The 21,866-nt window shown below is 40.9% G+C and overlaps 1 protein-coding gene across 1 annotated transcript in view; it reads left to right on the forward strand.

Moving 5' to 3' along the window:
* Positions 1 to 15,358, forward strand: part of rab10 (RAB10, member RAS oncogene family) — a 34,241-nt gene extending 18,883 nt beyond the window's left edge. Inside the window, exons 2-6 of the mRNA XM_036581152.1 lie at positions 5,008 to 5,068; positions 5,244 to 5,382; positions 10,235 to 10,324; positions 12,327 to 12,428; positions 14,146 to 15,358. Coding sequence (XP_036437045.1) covers positions 5,008 to 5,068; positions 5,244 to 5,382; positions 10,235 to 10,324; positions 12,327 to 12,428; positions 14,146 to 14,232 — 479 coding nt within the window. The 3' untranslated portion in view covers positions 14,233 to 15,358. The remainder of the gene's footprint in view (positions 1 to 5,007; positions 5,069 to 5,243; positions 5,383 to 10,234; positions 10,325 to 12,326; positions 12,429 to 14,145) is intronic.
* Positions 15,359 to 21,866: the final 6,508 nt, after the last annotated feature.

Below are 21,866 nucleotides of genomic sequence, written 5' to 3' on the forward strand. Positions count from 1 at the left end.
GATCTCTGACAACTGGGCTTTTTCACTGAGTCATTGTGAAGCCACAGTCTCATGTCTGCTGAAGCTCTGTGCTATTTATGCTTGTAGTGTTGTTGTGTTGTTGTTCTTGCCATAGTTTCATCTTCACTCAGCTGTACTGATGGCCACAAACCGCACCGTGTCCCAGAATGGCTCAGAGATGTTTAGTGGGACAGAACAATAAATTAAAAAGTAAGCACACTTTCTCTGACGTCGCTAAAAACAGCAACAAACGCTTCTGTCCCGCAACCAGAAATTGCAGCCCTAATCTTGAAAAATAAGGTGGATACTTAAAAGCATATTTTGATAAAATTGATCACAGTAGCAATAATAATGGACATATCGATCACCCTAGTGTGAGAGCTGTGTTTGGAGTAGTTAGGCCGATGGACGCTGTTTTATTTAGTGAATAGAGGACTGTAGGAAGGAAGGAAGTAATGTTTAGATGCAGCCAGTGCCCAGTTTGTACTAATGCACTAATAAGGTATTCTCTGATGGAGCCTTGTGTGCTGTGATATCCCTTTGTTGGCAGCAGGCCGTACATGCTGACCAATTGTGGTGTTCCGGTAACCGTTACATCCATTTCACCCCAGATGTGATGCGGTGCTCCTGTTATTTCACAGCGGACGTGACAAACACACATTGCGAAGAAAGAGCGGTCGCTGTTTGTGTTGCATTTTTACATAATATAAAATTCTTGATTAGCTGCCTTGACTGTTGCTGGATTTCTCACCAGGTGATGTAGCTCTGTATGAAGAGGAGGAGACGCCTGTGTGTTCACAACATTAACCTACTCAAGGGATTTCAGTCAACCTGTCAGAGTTAAAACTAGATTTGTTGATTTGTTTATTAGTCCATCTGTTTCTATGCATACTTTGTTAGCCCCCTTTTACCCTGTTCTTCAGTGGTCAGGACCCCCATGGACCCTCACAGAGCAGGTACCATTTGGGTGGTGGATCATTCCCAGCACTGCAGTAACACTGACGTGGTGGTGGTGTGTTAGTGCGTGTTGTGCTGGTCTGAGTGGATCAGACACAGCAGTGCTGCTGGAGTTTTTAAACACCTCAGTGTCACTGCTGGACTGAGAATAGTCCACCAACCAAAGACATCCAGCCAACAGCGTCCTGTGACCACTGATGAAGGACTAGAGGATGACCAACACAAACTGTGCAGCAGCAGATGAGCTATCGTTTCTGACCTTACATCTACAAGGTGGACCGACAAGGTAGGAGTGTCCAATAGAGTGGACAGTGAGTGGACACAGTGTTTAAAACTCCAGCAGCACTGCTGTGTCTGATCCACTCAGACCAGCACAACACACACACTAACACACCACCACAACATCAGTGCTACTGCAGTGCTGAGAATGATCCACCACCCTAATAGTACCTGCTCTGTGAGGGTCCATGGGGGTCCAAAATAAAAAATTAGTCATTTTACTTTTGGACTATTTTGCCTCACAGCGCCCTGCATGTACCCCTCCACCATTAATGTCTGTTTAAAAACGTGTTTAAGGGCAAAACTTTATTATAAAACTCCCATAAAAAAGTGTTCCAGGCAACATATTCATAACCATTTCATGTAATAACTTTGTGAGGGAGCTTTTAGAGGTGGACGTCTGGTTCCCATCACCACCACTGTGAACAGTTCTGACTCTGAGTTTATCTAGAACGGAGCGTTTCACACCAAACCACTCTGAATGACTCCGTTTACATCGTAACCATTTAATTATGTGGAAATTTTGACAAATCGGTGGACTTCCCCTTTAAGCCGTTGCAGTCAGTACCTCATTGTGTCGTTGCTGTATTGCCCACAGTGTAAGCTTTTGCTCCATGTTAACAGGAGTAGCCGATGACCAGAATTGGAGCCCTTTCTCCACTAAACTCAATCATGTTGTCCGGTGCCAAACGTTCCGAGTGGGAGCTCTGGGAGTTTTTGAGCTTTGCTGCCTCTTTGCCATCCACATGATCAGTTTCCTAGACATCATTCACTGCTTTCACAATCTCTCCGTCTCAGCCTCGCTCGCTGCCCCTCTTCTGAACAATGTCACTGTGTGAGCTGTTAAATCTTCGGCCGTTGGACAGATTGAGATGGGCCTCTTTGAGCCCGATGCCAGCGAGTGCCAGTCTGTGCCACACACTCTGCCAGGCAGTTTCCATACTGCCCATCGGCAGGGGGTTCGGCCGGGGCCGAGGCAAACTGCGCCACTGCTGACGCTTCTGAGAGGCAAACAAGTAAACATCCTTTTGATATATCATATATCAGTGACCGATAAGTGGGAAAATTTAATTAAGTCCGAAATTACATCCGATAACTTGGTGACTAGAGGTGGCTGATGTTGCGATGCTTCAGGAAATGAAAAATCCAATCGAAAACTATTAGAATGAGTTTTATTCAACACCCTAATGATGCTCTTGTTTTAAAGAAACTTATTTAGTGTCCTCCTACGGATGATATTCAGGATATACTCAAAAAAAGCATATTATGTGTTGTGATGGTTTAGTTTATCATTAAAACGATAAATATCGTAATTTCCCAGCCTTTTTTGGTTACCCATTTTGCTTTTGCATGTACTTAATTAAATAATAAAGCAATAAAAATATTTGTTCTTGTTTTTTATTTATTTATTTATTTTTAAATTATCATTGCTGTCAATTATTTTACATGCCTTGCTGTGATATAAGCACAACTAACTGTTGTCAGTTATTGCCACTGGCATCAGTGCATTCATACCTTTTGAATAAAGCTATAGATAACCACATATTTCATATGATTTGCCCATTCCTCCTGAGTTATTGTGTACAAGGATTATCATTCCTGACATCATATTCCTTGAGAAAATGAGTCCCAGTCTTGGTGAATCAATATCAACATTCAGCCCACAGCCCCTTGGCTCCGCCCATTCACGCTGACGTTATAAGGAGTGTTTCAGCTCGGACTTGCTTTTGAATGAGGCACGGCCAATCAGAACAGTGGTCATTTACATATGTCAGGCTGAACGGCGCAGTAACAAGAACAGCCTGTCTTTTAGTACACAGTACAGTTTAACAGGAGGTTGTGGTTGCCAAACAAAACAATATTCAAAGATTATTCCATGAACAGCACAACGAACTTTTAAATATGTTACCGCATTAATACAGAATATAGATGTGTGGTTGTGTGTGTATATCAAGTATTTTCCGAAAGCATCAAAGGTGGCTCAGCCAATCAGATTTCGGAATCAACATCCCTCTTTATTATGTAAAGGAATTTGACAGCGGTTCTTGGCTGAAGGCAGAGCTGCACAGTTAGTGCTGGTTTGTTGTAATTTGTGATTTGAAGAGCTTGATTTGACTGCAGAGGGTCAGATCTTCTGGAAATTCTCTCTGAAGGTTGAGGCTGTTTTGGTCTCGGGTTTCATAAGTGTGTGTGTGTGTGTGTGTGTGTGTGTAGATGGAACATTTGCAGCGTCACATTTCGTGTTTTTGCTTCTGTAGTCTGGTCACGTAGCTTCTTGGCCCATTAAGGCGAAATATCACAGCAGTGAGTATAAAGATGTTGTTATAGTGTTTTCATGGTCTGTGAGCATCTTGATTCTGAAGTATCTTATACGTCTAATCAGTGCTTTTGACCTGATGCTGCATTAATTTATTTTGATGGCATTGGTCATATATATATATATATATATATATATATGTGTGTGTGTGTGTGTGTGTGTGTGTGTGTGTGTGTAGTTGTATATTATGACCACCCCCTTTTTTTCTACGCTCATTGTCCATTTTATCAGCTCCACTTACTATATAGGTGCACTTTGTAAAACTCCAGCAGCACTGCTGTGTCTGATCCACTCGTACCAGCACAACACACACTAACACACCACCACCACGTCAGTGTTACTGCAGTGCTGAGAATGATCCACCACCCAAATAGTACCTGGTCTGTGAGGGTCCATGGGGGTCCTGACCACTGAAGAACAGGGTAAAAGGGGGCTAACAAAGTATGCAGAGAAACAGATGGACTACAGTCTGTAACTGTAGAACTACAAAGTGCTCCTATATAGTAAGTGGAGCTGATAAAACATTTTTTATATATATATATATATATATATATATATAGTAAAAATAGTATAAAGTAATAGTATAAAGAAAGGCATCTTGTGACGTAAATGATTGAGATAAAAATAAATATCTCCATATTGCCCGGACTTGGTTACCAATGTCCTTCTGACTTTATCCCCAATATACCAAATCAAGTATGCAGTGTCCTGTATACACAGTTCCATTATTGTTCTCATACAGTTTTGTCGATGGGGATATACTAGTGATGAAATGTTTTCAGTTTCATTTGACGGGCCCGTACTGCATCAGACGCGTATCTATTTTGCATAGTTTGTAAGCACTGTTAAAGTTTAGGAATGTACCTTTCACTCCCCACTCCGTACAGTCCATGTACAGAAACTAAAGCTGCGTCCAAAACCACATACTACACTAATAGAGTGGACTTTTTATTGGTGGTGTATTATTTTTGACATACTGTTTAGTATGGTGGTATGCGGTTTTGGACGCAGCCTAAGCTGCATACAAAGCCTGTTTGAATTAGTTGTTTTGTGATGTCACAAAAACAGATTTTACGTATATCCATCTTTTCATCTTACAGCGGTTTAGCCTCTCCCACTCACACTGAAGTTATAAGAAGTGTTTCAGCCCAAACTGAGGAGACAGTGCAGGGCAGTCAGAACAGAGGCTGTCTTAAAGGCACAGTAACAGAAACACCCGGTTTAATTCTAAGGGGATAAAGCGAGGTTGAAAAATGGTCATATAAAAATGAATTTTGTCTACGTTTGGTACATAAACCTAACAAAACTTATAAATAGATCTTCAGGGGGAAAAAAACTACTAAAATGTCAGAAATGGGCCTTTTAGATCAGGTTATTGTCAACTTGTAGATAAGATTGTGTTGGGTTACTCAATTGTGCATCAACTTAATCAGTTCACTTTTCTTTCTCTCTAGGAATCGATTTTAAGATCAAAACAGTTGAATTGCAAGGAAAGAAGATAAAACTACAGATATGGTGAGTATTGGCTGCTTGTGCGCTTCTGTTGGAGCATACAAGTCAGTGTATTTAGGCTTTTTGACTTGTCCTTTACTTTGGTTTCTGAAGTTATAGAGTTTTCTTATATACTCTTTGATGCGTCAGTGATGGCTGCTCCATAGTTAATGTTATTATTGTGTCTTTGCTTGTTTAGGGACACAGCGGGGCAGGAGCGGTTCCACACCATCACCACCTCCTACTACAGAGGAGCCATGGGCATCATGCTTGTGTACGACATCAGCAACGCCAAGAGTTTCGAGAACATCAGCAAGTGGCTCCGGAATATCGACGAGGTGAGTCTCTAACCAGCTAACACTGGACAGATCTGGCGATTGGCTCTTTCCTCCGAGCGCGTTCGGCTGTCCAATGACGTTGCGTGAGCGGCAGTTCGAATAGATGCGGTGGCGCTTCGCGGGTCTCAGAGGAAGCCTCTCTTCCCTTTACACTAGTGCTGGTGGTGTGGTGTGATTGGGAGTCCTCAGAGAGAAGATTGGGAATCCCCCCAAAAAAGAAGTGAATATTATGTAATATACAGTGTGTTCATTTTTAGTAGTGATGTTAGTCTTTCCTTGGGTTCTCACTAGATGCTATATGTTTAGATGATACTGGTCTGTCAGAAAAAGGGATGTAAATGTTCGCCTAAACATCCATTGCAGGGCATATATGGTTGGATCCAATCCACCATGGGATGAGCAGCTACAGGAAGGCCCCATGGAACCCCGTAGGCTTTAAGCACTGATCTTAATTGCAAGTACACAAAATAAGTAGAAGCTGGCAGAGAGAATGTAATCCCCACAATCATTAACACCCCTAGAAAACCTGGAGGGTTGAGTAAAAGGTTGTGCACCTCTTAAGAGGTTGTAATTAGAGTGACAGATTTTGAAAGGGCCTCCCATGAGTCTTTCTGTACGGGTCCAGACCTTGAGAGAACGTGCAACAATACAGCCGAATTTCAAATCAAGATTTTTAGAGCCTGTGCTTGTGGAAAAAAACAAATCTTGTAATCATTTTGGCCTTACTAGAATAGATTCAGTAGTCCTCCGTGGGATTTTGGATTCTATGTTAAGCCAAGACTGCAGTGCTCTTATTTCCATGTTGCATATAATTCCTTTTAAAATTATTTATATGGAATATTGAAACCATCGAATCAATGTCAGCGGAATATTTTGGGGAAAGGTGGAAGTGGTAGCATTTATAGATCTGGCTGATTTATAGATATCAGGATAAATATTAATGCCAAGGTGCATGAATGAATCCTTAACTGGAATTACTGGGATAGAAATGGTTTTGCAAAGTTTATTTAGCGGCATTAAAACTGATTTAGACCAGTTGATCTTAAACCCTGAGATGCTATTGAAAACATCAGATTCCTTCATTACAGGTTGAATGGAGAGATCCACGTTGTCTAAAAACAAAAACAATGTCATCGGCATAAGGTGAAATAAAGTTGCTGTGACCTTGAATTTTGATAGGATATATTGAGGATTGTCAAATAGCGTGTGCTAAAGGTTCTAAGGACAGACAGAATAAGTGGGGAGAAATTGGACAACCTTGTCTGGTTCCGTGCTCAAACTGAAATGCAGGGGCTATTGCATTGTTGGTTAATATTGATGCTGCAGGAGAATAATACAGTGTTCGCAGCATTGAAATAAACGTCGTACCAAACCCCAAACATTCAAGGACTGCCCACATATAACTCCACTCAAGCCTATCAAAGGCTTTCTCCGCATCCAAAGAGAGCACAGGAGCTAGGAAATGTAGGGAGGAACGTTTTTGAATTGTACGAATTGAGGTGCAACAGGCAGTTGAACGATGAATCATTGACCTGCAAGACGTGACAGAAGCCGAGAATGACAAGACCTTTAATTCAGTGTTTTCACTCCAGGCTTGGAGCCGCTGCACTATATAGTTCAGTGTTTCTCTCTGCTGTTCACCTCGTTCACCTTAAGAAGGGATTAATCAGCTAATAATATCAGGTATTTTAACGAGGAAACCACAGTTATGCAGTGCAGGGGTTTCAGGACTGGAGCTGAACTCTGAACTAACTGCACTAGCAAACTTACAGGATCACGTCTGTCGAAACACGACGTCGTTTTCCGACCCACGACGTTCAGTCTGATATTTAACGCTTATGTTTCTCCATTCAAACATCATTTAAATCAGAAACAGAGAGTAAAGTTATGCCGGCTGTCTGCAGCTCCGTTAGGGGGACGACTGTTTATCTCTCGGCTGATAACATCAGCTAAAGTTCTCTAAAGGCCAGCGTTGATCACGTCTGTGTTAATTAGCTGATGTCGTTCCTCATATGATGACAGAGTTTATCCCCTTTATGAAACACCATGGGATCCTTTACCCACCCTGACGTGAAGAGCCGGTGGGTTCTGTGCTTTTAAATGCTTTGAGAGACTCCAGAATAGAGAGGGGCTGAGTATGAGATCAATATAAATGTCAGGAAAACAAATTTGGCTGCTTTTCCGCCAGTTTAAGTGGGACCAGGAGTTCAGGAGGAAACTGTATAAGGATCACAGACTGTTTTATCGACTTCGTCGAGGAACGTTTTTTCTCTTCCAAAGTAAGGAGAGTAATTTTAGCTGTCTTTCACCTCTAGTTACGTTCTTGCGGAGCAGCAAAGCCAGAAATTCGGTCCTAAATATGGAGGCCACAACAGAAAACTCACGTGACTGAAACCCTGGGATGCACTGATGCCTGGCCCCATCTTTCAGTACTTGGCTCTGCAAGCCAAGGAACTCTATCTGATACGTCTGTGCCTTAATACAGAATTCAGTTAAGTCTGTGTGCATAAGCGTGTGCATACATCAAGTGTTTCATGGTGGCTTCGAACGGAGCTCAGCCTGATTTCAAAATGGGAACCGTCTTATTTGTAAATGATATTTTAATGAGTCACATCTATGATTTTAGGCTTGCATGTTAACAATCAGCGAAAAGAATTTGCCAGAATAAACATCCCTGAGTCAGAATGACTGCATCATGTAAACAGTATGAAACATTATAAAGCGGTTTGGTTTTAAACAGAATGTGGACAATAAAAAAGAAGAGTCATATCGATAAACTTTGTCTGTTAGGGCTGTGATGATGCACATTTCGTTTCTTCGGTATCATCAGTTTCTGATGCTTAGAGATTAAAATTTCAATATTATAATGTTTCTATAGAGCTCTGATTACATACTGCTCTGTCTGGTTTGGCTCAGGTAGATACAAATTTTATTTTAAGGCCAAAGATTGTAAAGTGTGCTTGTGCCAAACAGTAATGTAATAAAATCGTGCAACTGAGCTATAAACGATGCAAAAATAGTCATGATGCGCTTCGTTTGATCATAGACAGCGGCTTCCGTGGGAGACTAAACACGAGATGCTCAGAAATGTGCATCGTCTATACAGATTTAAATATTCTGCTTTCAGATATTTTGTGATACTGTATTGAAATAATGACCCTTTATTTCAGTTCACATTGGAGTCATTCTTTACTTGTTTCAGCTCTTGTTTTTATCAAGTTCCATCAGTTTCCCTGGATGTGGGCCTGCTGTCCCACCCTGACAAAATAAATCTCCTGAAAGCGTCCTCCAAAAGAATGCAGCGAATGCAAACAACATCTGTTTACTCTTGACTGCTTTTCCTCATTTGAAGTTGCTAACAAAGCTCAGATTCTCTTATTTATATAGTCCATGTTTGACGACGTCAAAATGCTGCAGAGCATTTACATAAATGCCAACTCAAAGGTGCTGATCACTGTTTTTGGTGAGGATTCTAAGCTTGATAAGATCTGGAGAAATACAGAAACCTGACAAGTGACATTTTTCAGTTTCGTGGGAATATTTATCTTCAGAACGTCTGCGTAATTCAGTCGTTCAGAGTTGTTTGGTGTGAAATGGTTCATTGTAGGGAAACTTACTGACTCAGATTTCTTTACAGTGGTGCTGATAGGAACCAGGAGTCACCATGACTACAACACAAATATAGACATTTTATTTACTATCCAAAACCACCAGTGAACCTACACGAGTCTTCTGCGCTCTTATATGTAACGTTGATTATGGTAATGACACTGTTTTACCTCACAACATATACCTCACCATGGGGGCAAAACAAACATTTTAGGCCAAAATTGTCCATCAGAATTGTAGTAAAACAGTGTCTCAGGCATCAGGCAGTGAATTCATAACCATTTCATGTAATAACTTCCTGTGAGGGAGCCTTTTAGAGGCATTAGAGTCTTCAGATGTCCCATATCTGGTGGAGCATTTCACATCAAACCACTCTGAATGACATTGTTTAGGTCTTAACCAGTTAATTAGGCAGAAAATTTGAAAAATATCTGGAATTCCCCTTTGAATGACCTGATTTACAGTGTTGTAGTGATTTAGGTCGATTAATAGTTATACAGAAATACGTTTGACGCTGACAAGCCTCGGCTGCAGCCTCGGTAGGGCGGGTCCTCGGTAGGACTGTCACTGGTCACACAGATGGAACAGTCCTAACGAGGCTGCATGGTGACGTCACCAGAAATGTCCGCCTCTTGAAATTGCAGTAAGAAACTTGAGAGGGATCTGGTGAGAGAAAATAGAGCCTGTTGCTTTGTGTTTGTTGCTATGGTAGCTAATATACCAACAAGCTTATGTAGTATGATAAAGTACATATATACAAATACTTCTGATTAAAATATGATATACGGACAAAGTCTTTAATTAATCAGTGATTTTACACTGTATAAGGTAACGAAGACAAATTCAAGGATGTGAACAACTTACATTTTAAAAGAAGATCCACCATTTTAATGGCATATTTTTTTATTATTATTATTGAATTCCTTTGCGCCATTCGCACAGAGAACTGTGGGTAACCGAAGGCCTGGACGGACACATCAGTTGCGTCCTCGAAAGCACTCAGAACGTAGGCTGCATTTCTAGGCTGTATTTGAAGGGTTCTTCACTTTGGACCAGCCTTCTATGACGTACTGGCCGAGAAATGCAGCCCACCTTAGCTCCCCAGGGCTTATTTCCATTGGGGTCTTCTGAAAGAAGTTTGTAAAAAGTCAGATAAAACAGGCAGATCTAAACTACGTGTAATGAGATTTGAGTCGCTGTTTAATTCGTCATTGTCATGTATTTACTGTTGTGTGGTTTGCAGCATGCCAACGAGGACGTGGAGAGAATGCTGCTAGGCAACAAGTGTGATATGGAGGACAAACGGGTCGTACCAAAGACTAAAGGAGAACAGGTGAGATGGTACCTTCTACTGTGGCCGTTATGTGTGTGTGATGGACTTGACTGACATGAAAACTGTATGATCAGTACCAATATCTTCTGATCGCTGGTAACATCAGACGATAATGTAAATTTAGGCAAACGATTGTTGTCTGCAATAAAAATTATGATATCATGATCCAAATTCAGTTACAAGTACCACCGTGTGTGTGTGTGTGTGTGTGTGTGTGTGTGTGTGTGTGTGTGTGTGTGTCTAGACTAGCTTTTAGAGTGACTGATTTATAATGATGCACAGATGGCATCTAACACTGTTAACATCTAGTGCTTCTCCGTGTTCGTCTGTTTGGAAGCTAAAATGTTGGACAACTCGCATGTTGGCCCATCTTCTGGACAAGCTCACCATTTTACTCTACTGTACTTCTCTACTGAACAGCAGATCTCATGTACTGGAAAACTCTTTGTTTCTTTTGCATGTTCCCCAGCGTTCTTTACCACTTAACATATTCATACATGCATTTTTTGCGGTTTTGGTTTCTATTAAAATTATTATATTTTGTTCTTCTTTTCACATTTAAGCCTATGGTCAGGTTCGGATGCAAAGTACACATTTTTGTTTTTGTTTCTTTTCCCCAAGAAGGTGTTTTGGGTTCAAATGTACCAATTCAGTCTCTATTACTGTCATACACTCTTAAAAAAGATGGTTCTTCAAAGGTTCTTTACTAAAGAAAATGGTTCTAAATTGAACCCTGAACACTCAAAAAAAAACTTGTTGCATGATCTTTGCATCATGAAAGTGTTCTTCAGATTGATGGCGAATGAGCTGTAGATGGTTCTGTATAGAACCTTTTTTAGAAGGCTTCTAAATAGCACCAAACAGGCTTCCTCTACTGTAACAAGCTCAACATAAAAGATGTTCTATATAGAACCATCTACAGCACAATCTCCATCAATCTGAAGAACTCTTTCACAATGCAAAGAACCCTTTAATCATGCAGTGGGTTCTTTGAGTGTTCATGGTTCTATACATAACCATTTTCTTTACTAAAGGTCCCTTGAAGAACCATCTTTTTTTAAGAGTGTACATGTTAGTGGGTGTGTTTCTGTTATTCAGAAGCCTCTTGTCTGTCAGTTCTTCTGCTGTTACGATGTCAAGCTTCTAAGAATAGAAGAACCCTTTTGGGTTCTGTATAGAAACATTTTTGGTACTAAAGGACCCTTGAACCATGATGCTTAAGTGTGTTGTTCAATGGAGTGGCTTCCACTGAGCTCCCCAACTGTCTACAGCAGTGGTCACCAACCCTCCTCCTGGACATCTTCACCTCTAAACACCTCGTTCAGCTAATCAAGGATCAGGTGGGGTTAATTAGGACTGAAGCAAAAGTCTGCAGGAAGGTAGATCTCCAGGTGTGGTGACCACTGGTCTGAGGTTTCACCCACTTGTCTGGTGATCACATATTTGAATCCCTGAGATGATGTGACGCTTTTATCAGTGCATTATCACCCATATGTTGACCGATACCAGTAAAACTGTCACCCTTCAGTATTGGCCAGCATTACTGGCCATCTGATTATATTGTTTGGGCTCTATTGCAGTGGTTCCCAGTCCTGGTCCTGGAGGCCCACCGTGCTGCACATTTTAGCGTTTTCCCTGCAGCGCCAGCTCAGTCAGGGGTTGTTAATGAGCCACTGAGTTGTATTAGAGTTGTGTTGAGAGCAGGGAGGGACTGAAATGTGTGGGTCAGTGGGCCTCCAGGAGCAAAGCTGGGAGCCCCTGGTCTATTTGAAGGCTGTTTACTTGGCTTTGCATGTTGTGCAACACTGACCACTTTACACCAGACACACTGTGTGATTTCTTGCTTGCCCATAAACATGTAACTGAGTAGTGTGTGTGTGTGTGTGTGTGTGTGTGTGTGTGTGTGTGTTAGTGTGTTATTTTGAAATCTGTGGTGCCCCCTCTGCCCCCCCATCACACAAAAACACTTTAATTGTCGTCTTCTCTCTTTTCTTGTGCTCAGATTGCCAGAGAACACGGAATCCGCTTCTTTGAGACGAGCGCGAAAGCCAACATCAACATCGAGAAGGCGTTCCTCACGTTAGCAGAAGACATCCTCAAAAAGGTATCAGCATGTGAAATGAAACTCGCTGCCCTTTTGGAAATTTGATTTTCAGTAGAGCAAAAAAAAGACACCCAGAAATGTTTGCTTAGTATAAAGCAGATGTTGGCTTATGTTAATCTTTGGTGTGAAGAGCATCCTTTGCCTAAGGACAGTGTCCTTTTCCAAACTGTTGTTTAAAGAAAGTGTGTCAAAAATATCGTGATACTTGATGGACGTAACTCATGATATTTTGACACAGACACAATGCACTAATAGTGTTACACATACAAACTGCTATGAAAAACTCTCGGTACACTTGAGTTTTAGATTTCTGTTTGACGTTTCACACTTTATATATTATTAAATAATAATATTTCATATAAATATTTGCCAACCTCTACTTAAAAACACAGACTGAAACACTTTTGGCCCAAACGTTAAGACCTGAAACTGGAATCACAGCAGCGGTAAAATATTAACGTTTAGCGGTGCAGTTTATCATACAGCAGTACAGCAGAGCTCGCCATTGAAATGAATAGGAAGCAGTGAGAAGTTGCAAGTGGACGTGCAGTAAAGTCTATAGAATCTATTTGAGGTGGTGAGATACAGACTTATGAGTGCTTCTTGTGTTCAGTCATTAGCCAATGTCACCTCACAGTGCCCGAGCATTTAACCCTTTCAGAGCCAAAGCGTGGTCCAGGTCTATATTACACGTTCTTACTCTGTTTTATTCTAAAAGCAGCCGTACATGTCGATGAATCAGATGTTAATGATTGTTATATATATAATAAAGTTATAATTACTGGTTTACCAGCTGATGTCCATCGTAATGCATGCTGGTTCTGAAGCGCAGCAACATTCTTACTGCAACATAGTCTAAATTTACCAAGCTTTGTTTAGCGTTTCAGGAATGCAGGTCATTACAAGGAATGAAGTGTTTTAAAACGTTACATATGGGGCTGCTGAGTGGCGCAACCATTGGCACCGTCATCAGGAGATCGCAAGTTCGATCCCTGGTGGTGCTACTGCCGTCCGTGGCCGGGAGTCTAGGCTCCGCTCTCTGGGTGGGTAGGATGGCCCCCCCTTGTCTCCCTCCCCTACCACTCAGCGTGATGCTAGTCAGTGCAGGCGTCTGTTAGCTGGCATAACAGATCTGGCGGTTGCCGTTTTCCCCCCGAGCGCGTTTGGCTGTCCAATGATGTTGCGTGAGCGGCTGTTTGAAAAGATGCAATGGCGCTTCACAGGTCTCGGAGGAAGCCTGTGCCAGTCTTCACCATCCTAGCACTGGTTGCATCGTGTGACTGGGGGACTCCTAATTAGTGGGTGGAATTTGAGGTGACTAAATTGGGGAGAAAATTGAGGCAAAATATTTAGTTAGTTAGAACTTTTGATACATATATACTCTCATAGATACTGTATACACTTAAACGTATTTATGGACCATAGGTGTGTTAGTATGCATTGTGTTTCTATACAGGCTAAGCATGTATTCTACACTTAAATGTCTCTCTGACATATTTGTCATTTTTTGGAATTTGTAACACGGTAGAACCAAAACATCTTAAAGAAAAAGTAACGTAAAGAAAGCAGTTTAATATTCTGGATGGTCAGTTTTCACTGTATGACGGCTGACGATGTTTATGGTTCTGACAAAAAGCTGTGAAACTGTCAATGATATTTACACGTGTTGTTTAAGCTGCTGCAATCCTGAAATTGCGTGTTTCTGTTTGTTTTTCAGACACCTGTAAAAGAGCCCAACAGTGAAAACGTCGACATTAGCACCGGAGGCGGAGTCACGGGATGGAAAACCAAGTGTTGCAGTTGAACAGTGTCTGTCTGTGTGTCTCTCTCTCTCTCTCTCTCTCTCTCTCTCTCACACTCACTCACAAATGCACACACATGCCCACTTATACAAAACCTCTCTCTCTCTTTCTCTCTCTGTCTCTCTCACCCGCTCATCTCTTCCCACTTTGTGTCTAACTCTTCCTTCCGTCACTGCAGTCTCACCGTCCCTCTCTCCCTTTCTAACTCTCTTCTCTTGTTCTTCCACTCACATCTGCTTGCTGACGATATAATTTTTATTTCTGACAAAAAAAAGAAATGTATAGATAAAAAGAGAAATCATGTCATGTTTCTTGTCATTTATTTTAAAGGTTTGAAATAAGAAAGGAAAGAAAACACTTCACCACTACATTTTTAAAATAAAGGAAACGATGAAATCTAAACGAATGGGGGTCGAAAGCGCCCGCTGGACCTTTTTAAGACTCTGTTCCGTCGGTGTGAAGGTGAAACTAGCTGACTAACCCAAACAGGCATGAACATTTGAGCCCGTTGTTGTTTATTATTATTATTATTATTATTAATTTTTTTTTTGTACAGTCTCTGGGTTGGTGGTTGGGATATTTTGTGTGTAGCTCTATGGTTAGTGAGCTTTGTCTATCTGGGGTTCTTTTTTTTTTTTAGTTTTTTTTTCTTTCTTTCTTTCGTCCGGTGCCTTAACGTGGAGCCGAAAGGCCTAAACTCCCGTTCACCCCGAGCCCCGACACCTCGCAACACGCACACACTCCCAAAAATCACCTCATTAACTATTACACCTGCCCCCCCCACCACCACGAACTCACAGAGGAGCTCCCGACTCTCCAGTACAGACGCGTTTGAACCGAAGAGAATGGCATTTATATGTAGTATTTTTTCTTTTACCATGATTTATTTCACATTCACGACGTTTTTTTGTTTTGTTGTTTTGCCGCACCCCTTCCCGTTCTCTCTATCTCTCTTTCCCCGGTCCTGCATGCCATTTTTCTTTGGTTTTGGACTTATTTTGTAAGTTAGTGCGCAGCGAAAGCGGCTGCTCACTGCTCATGCTCAGTTCTGGGGGGGAGGGGTTGTAGTTCTCTTTGGAAATTCAAACAGTTTTGCAGATCCATTAAAATAAGCTTGTATAAGTTAAACGTTTGTCCTCTTTATTCTGGCCGAGCGAAAGCAGTGCAGTTGGCGCTGTGCTGAGAGCTTGTGTTTGGGGTGGGGGTTCGGGAAACGAACTGGTGGTCTGAGAGTGGATGGCACACATTGAGAGGTATAACATTACTGTGGGCGATTCAGAGGTTTTCTGCATTGACCCCTCGTGAGGGTCAGTTTACAGGCCTGTACTTCAGTTCTTCAACTCGCACCACTACAGAACCTGCACTTTAGTTTTGTAGTAGTTACTGAATAACTCAGTGGTGACTGAAAATTCATAGTGGATGTTCTATAATTTATAGTAGATTCTGAGTGATTTGTAGTAGATATTGAGTAACTCAGTAGTTAATAATTCATAGTAGATATTGAATAATTCATAGTGGATACAGAATTTGTAGTAGGTTCTAAATCATAGTGGTTACTGATTAATGCTTAGTGGTTGCTAAAAATAGTAGTTACTGAATAATGTATAGTAGTTACTAAAGTCTTAGTAGTTACTAAATCTTAATAACTGAAGAACTCTGTAGTTGTTTTGATGAATTCATAGTGAGGTCTGAACAGTTCATAGCAGTTTTTGAATAATTCATAGTGGGTTCTGAATAGTCATAGTAGATATTGCATAATTCATAATGGTTACTAAATAATATGTAGCAGTTACTGAATAACTCAGTGGCTATTCTGATTAATGCAGTGAGGTCTGAATAGTTCATATCAGTTATTGAATAATTCATAGTGGATTACTAAATAATTCATAGTGGGTTCTGAAAGTTGTGTAGTAGTTATTGAATAGTTCATAGTTGTTACTGAACAATTGAACGTAGTTCCTGAATAATTCATGGTAGGTTCAAGAAAAGTAATAGTACTTTCAGACGGGGCCTGGATACTGTAAACGAAATTGATAATGTTAATACTTTTTTTAAAACCTTCGTTTAAAAAATGAGTTAAAAGTCTTATGTTAACAGACTGCAGTGTGATCAAACGAGCACCATGTAGAGTTTGTAGCACTGTATCAATAACCTGCTTCCAGCTTAGTGTAGAGAGATTTACCGGGTTAGGATTTGGAGGAAGCCTGTTTACTGACACTGAGTGTTGAACCTTTCAGAGCTCATTAGTATTGAAGTAATTATCTTGGTATCATATAAGTATTTTGGTACTCTAGTTACTGAATAATACACACTGATAACTCAATAATAAGTCTGCGGTTCAAAGGTGTTAAACTGAGCCTGGCTGAGTAAACGACTCATTTCTGTTACTGTGTCTGCGCTTGGTCTGGACTGCTGCTGCCCTCTTGTGGCGAGATGACGAAGCACTCTTCAGTGTGACTTCTGTGACTTAGAAACTATTTAATGAAGCTTCTGCTTTATTACAGCTGACTCTCAGATCAGTGGGAGCCATTTTAAAGGGCCCATATCCCACATTTTTCTCCCGCATGTTTCTCCCGAGGTCCACCGATGATGTTTTTGTTGTTTTATGTACCAAAAACAATTGAAATTCATTTTTACATGATCATTTTTTAACCTCTCTTTAATGCTTAGAAATAAACAGCTGTTTATGTTGCTCTGCCCTTAAGACTGGTATGTGTAAATGAGCCCTGGTCAGATTTGCTGCCCTCATTCAAAAGTCTCTCCAGGCTGAAACACTCCTTACAACTTCAGTGTGAGTCGGCGGGGCTACAATGTTAGTGAGTTGGTTTGTGTGACCTCACAAAAGCAGTTTATGCAAAATTCAGCTTGGTTTTTCTTATATGAACTGGTACGTTTTGAGATTTTGACAAAGTTTACATACATCAAACTATTTGTAAAAGCTATAAAAAAAAAAATACAGTTGTGTGCAAAAGTTTTGGCATCCCTGTTCAGACAGTAGTTTGTTAATTTTCTAAGCGGAGATAACTCCAGAGAGAACACACTTTCTCTTCACTTTCACTTAACTCCAGAGAAAACAATTTCTGTATATTTGCTGAATTTTAGCATATTGGAGAAAAATAAAACAAAGTGTGGCCTGTGTGAAAGTTATGGCACATTTTGTGTATATATTAGAGAAAAGACATACAGTCAGGTCAACTGGAGATACTAAAGCTCAATCCCATTTCTTCTTTTTAGCCCCTGCCCCTTGTTTTCGAGTGTCTCCTTGCCCCTGTGGAACTGAGTTATAAGGGGTAGTGGTTGAAATCTTCCCTCTGAAATGCCTCAAATAAAAGAGCATCACTTCATTAACAGCTACCAGCGCTGCTCTGTAGGCGACCCTGCCAGTCTGCAGTGACAGCAGAGGAGGGTAAAGTTCAGCTCCTCACTGCTGGGCTTTAGTTACATTTAGGGCACTATATGCCTTCAAAGAGGGGGGCAATTATTTATTATCACCCACCCCTAATTCTTCAGTGATATGAAGCTGAAGTCAGATATTCACCAGCTTCTTGTTTAAATTTTCCCGTTCCACCTTAAATGGAGCAGCAGTTCTGGCGCTTCAGGCGTCAGAACTGCTGGACTATTTAAGGTGGAATGGGAAAGTTAGCTAGCTAGCTACCGAGACATTAGCATACTTTAGCGATTTCTAATGCTTGTTATGAAGAAAAGGACCATAATACACTGAAACAGCATTAAACTAAGATAAAACACTATTTATTGTAATTTTAACTGAGAAAATTCTCACATTTGTGGGTTTCTCTGGTCTCTTGTTCTCCATCTTGCCGGTTTTTCCTCATAACTCTCTGTTTGGAGTCTCTAAAAAACCTCTGTTTGGAGGGTCATGTAGCCCCAACACTTCACCCTACACCTCTATCTCAACAAGAATCAGGACACCCTACCCCCAGACATGAACACGCAAAACAGAGGGTTAGGGGCTAAGTGGTAGGGGCGAGGGGTGAAAGGGGATTGGGACTAAATTGCCCCTAGGTGTGATATGTTGATGTGTCTGCGCTGTGATGGACTGGCGGCCTGTCCAGGGTGTTTCCTCCCTTCACCCCAATGAGTGCTGGGATAGGGCTCCAGCACCCCCTGCGACCCAGGAGGATAAGCAGCTTAGAAGATGAATGACATTGAATACAGTGGCTGGTGATATTCATCTTATATCATGTCTACCATACAGCACAGTCCATAGTATTTGTCAGTAAAGACAGTGGTTCTATGTAGAACCGTGAACACTCAAAGAACCATTTGCTTAAATGGTTCTTAACATGGTGAAATGGTTCTTTAGATTGATGGAGAATATGTTGCATATGGTTCTATATATTACGATAGCAAGCTTGTGAACAACAGAAGAACCCTTTTTGAAACGCATTCTCCATCAGTCTGAAGAACCATCTCACCATGCAAAGAACCTTTCAAGCATGCTAGTGGTTCTCTGAGTGTTCATGGTTCTATATAGAACCACTGTCTTTGCTAAAGAACCCTTGTCTATACTGAGGAACTTGTACAGGAATCTGAGACCATTTTAAACCATAATTATGAGGTTGAAGTGCAGAATGCTTTAAGGTCATTTATATCTATATTGGGAGAATCAGTGTTTTTATGGACCCCCATTTCGGGGGCGTAAGTATTTGGACAGTTGGATGCTTTTTTTGTTTCTTGGCCAGCTGTGTGTCATTAGGTTTGACCAGAGATGGTCTAATGGCCAAGGTGCTATTCTTAGCAACATGACTGATGCTAAATCGAGCACCTTGTGGTGCATTGTGGGTAGAGAGGAGACTGCAGTGTGCAAAGGCGATCAGACTGGAGCTCTGAGCAGCCCTCAGTAACAGTAATGCTGACCAATCAGCACTCAATAGCAGTAATGCCAACTAATCAGCACCCAGTAATAGTAATGCTGACCAATCCACATTCAGTAGTAGTAATGTTAACCAATCAGCATTCAGGGGCAGTAATGACGACCAATCAACAATCAGTAGCAGTAATGCCAACCAATCAGCACTCAGTAGCGGTAATGCTAACCAATCAGTGCTCAGTAGCAGCAATGTTAGCGTCCTGCTGCCCAAAACATGTCTGCTGTAGAAAAAAGGAAACAAACACACAAGTTTTCTTTTTAGTGAAATACATCCTTCTGCTTTCTAAATGAAACGAAAGCTCTGGACACTTGATTAGAAACTGTTTTAACTTCTCGTTTTTAGCCGTTTAGTTCCATTCACCCTCATTCATTGAGGACTCGCTCTCGTTTATTGCAGTCATGTTTTTGATATAATGGGAGAAACAGGAAGTGGCCAGACTCATCTTAAACTGGCTCTGGTTTCATCTACAATCACAAGTTAAGACTGTACTATACAGAGCAGAAGCCGTATATCAACAACATCCAGAAACCGGGCTGAAGCTCATCTGAGATGGTCTGACCCAAAGTGGAATGTGTGCTGTGGTCTGATGAGTCCACCTTTCAAAAAGTTTATGGAAATAATGGACGTTGTGTTCTCCAGGCCAAAGAGGAAAAGCCAGACGCAATTGTTACTACACACACACACACACATATATATATATATATATATATACATACACATACATATATATATATATATATATATATACATATATATATATATATATGTATATGTATATTAGCTGCCATCTAGATGACGTCTTTTTCAGGGATGTCCCTGCATGTTTCAGCAAGATAAACCTGGCCTGCCGGCGGTCCAGACCTGAGCAGGTAAGGTGTTTTACTGAGCAAAAGTGGGGAAAAAAATCCACTTTAGCAGCTTCAACAATTGGTGTCCTTAGTTTCTAAATGATTACTTAACACTGTTTAAAGGGAGGCGATGTAATGCATTGGTAAACAAATGTAAAATATGTGTATGTATACGAACAAAACAATTAGTTGAAACAATAAATTTTTAATTGAATACAGGTCAAAAGCATGCTGTCTGTTTGTATTTGCATTTTTTGTGCTGTCCCAAATTTTGGGAACTGGGTTTATACATGCAGGGTGGGTTTAAGGCAAAATAAAACATATTTTTCAAATTAACCACGATTTTACCCTCACCAACATTCCACATAAACACTCAGAAGACTCGTGTAGGTTCACTGGTGGTTCTGGATAGTAAATAAAATGTCTATATCTGTGTTGTAGTCATGGTGACCCCTGGTTCCTATCACCACCACTGTGAAGAAATCTGAGTCTCTACAATCAACCATTTCACACCAAACCACTCTGAATGACTCTGTTTACGTCACAGCGACTGAAATACAACGAACCGTTGAAAAATCAATGGGTGAAAATAAACCCTGAGTTATGTTAGCATGTTTCCATTTTCAGTTTATTAGAGGATTCAAAATGATAAAGCACAATATCTGAGACTTTAGAAACCTCAGTGGAGTTTAGGCTGATTCGTTTAGGCTGATTCCATAACAACTCCGAAAAACGTCCTCAGTCTAACGTGTTTTCCACAAGTTAACACGCTAAACACAAAATGGTATGACACACTGCGCTGTTTCACAACTACTGCACATTTGCTTTATTTTAGTTTTATAGACAAAGCAAGGCGGGTTTATTTATAAAGCATCTTTCATACACTGTGGTCATTCAAAGTGCTTCACAAATGAGAAAATATGAAGATAAAACTTTGAAATGAATGTAGGAGAATCAAAATTAAAACGATTAAAAATTGTAATAAATAAAAACACCGATAATAACTGATCACACTGATTTATCAGTCTACTCAGGCTTTAGCACGTCTGTGAACATCTGTGTTTGTAAAGAAGCTGTTAATTAAGGTCCTCTTTAGAGTTCATCTAACGAGCATGTCTGCTACATGAGCTGAGTATTTAATAAGTAGTTAATAAACGAAGTGTTTCTTTTGAACATTGTTTGTTTGTTTTATTGAGTATATTAACCATATTCTGAATTCTGGCTTCACAAAATGTAACTTGGACTGAATACAGATACTGTATTTCCGTGTTCTGAGTATGTATTCTCGGTACTTGTATTCTGTTACATCCCAGCCCTGATTAAGTGCTTATACAGTGTCATTCCAGACGTGTTTGCTTCCAGCAGACTGACCGCGTGAGTGCTGACCAATCCCGGCGCGGGAGGCAGGGCTTGTAGGAAAGGTGGCGTCTCTCTCTCTCGCTCTCAAGTGTTGGGGGGGTGGTGGGGGGGGTGGGCGGACAACGCACTGGCAAACTCTCTTTACGCCCCCAACTGTTTTCTCGCCTGTCTGAATACGGGTGGGATTAAAAAAAACCCAAAAACGTTTCGATCGGTTCTCTCTCTTCTTTTTCTTTACCTTCTTTTTCTGTTAATTTCTCTTTTTCTGTTTTCTTTCTTTTTTTTTTATTTCGTTCTCTCTCTCTGGCTCTTTCGCGCCCTTATTTTTCTCCCTCTCTCTCGTTCATGACGGAATACAGGTGGGAAGAGAAGTCTCTTTTTCTTTATCTTTTTTTTACACTCCTCTGTTTCTCCTTTCTCTTCATCCTCTCTCTCTCTCTCTCTCTCTCTCTCTCCGTCCCTTACCTTACACTCTCTCGGTCGTCCCTCCCGGTTTCTCTCTCTCCCCTCCCTCTCCCTCTTCTTCCCCCTCCCTCT

The sequence above is a fragment of the Colossoma macropomum genome, unplaced genomic scaffold, assembly GCF_904425465.1.
Source record: "Colossoma macropomum unplaced genomic scaffold, Colossoma_macropomum, whole genome shotgun sequence".
Classification (NCBI taxonomy): Eukaryota; Metazoa; Chordata; class Actinopteri; order Characiformes; family Serrasalmidae; genus Colossoma; species Colossoma macropomum.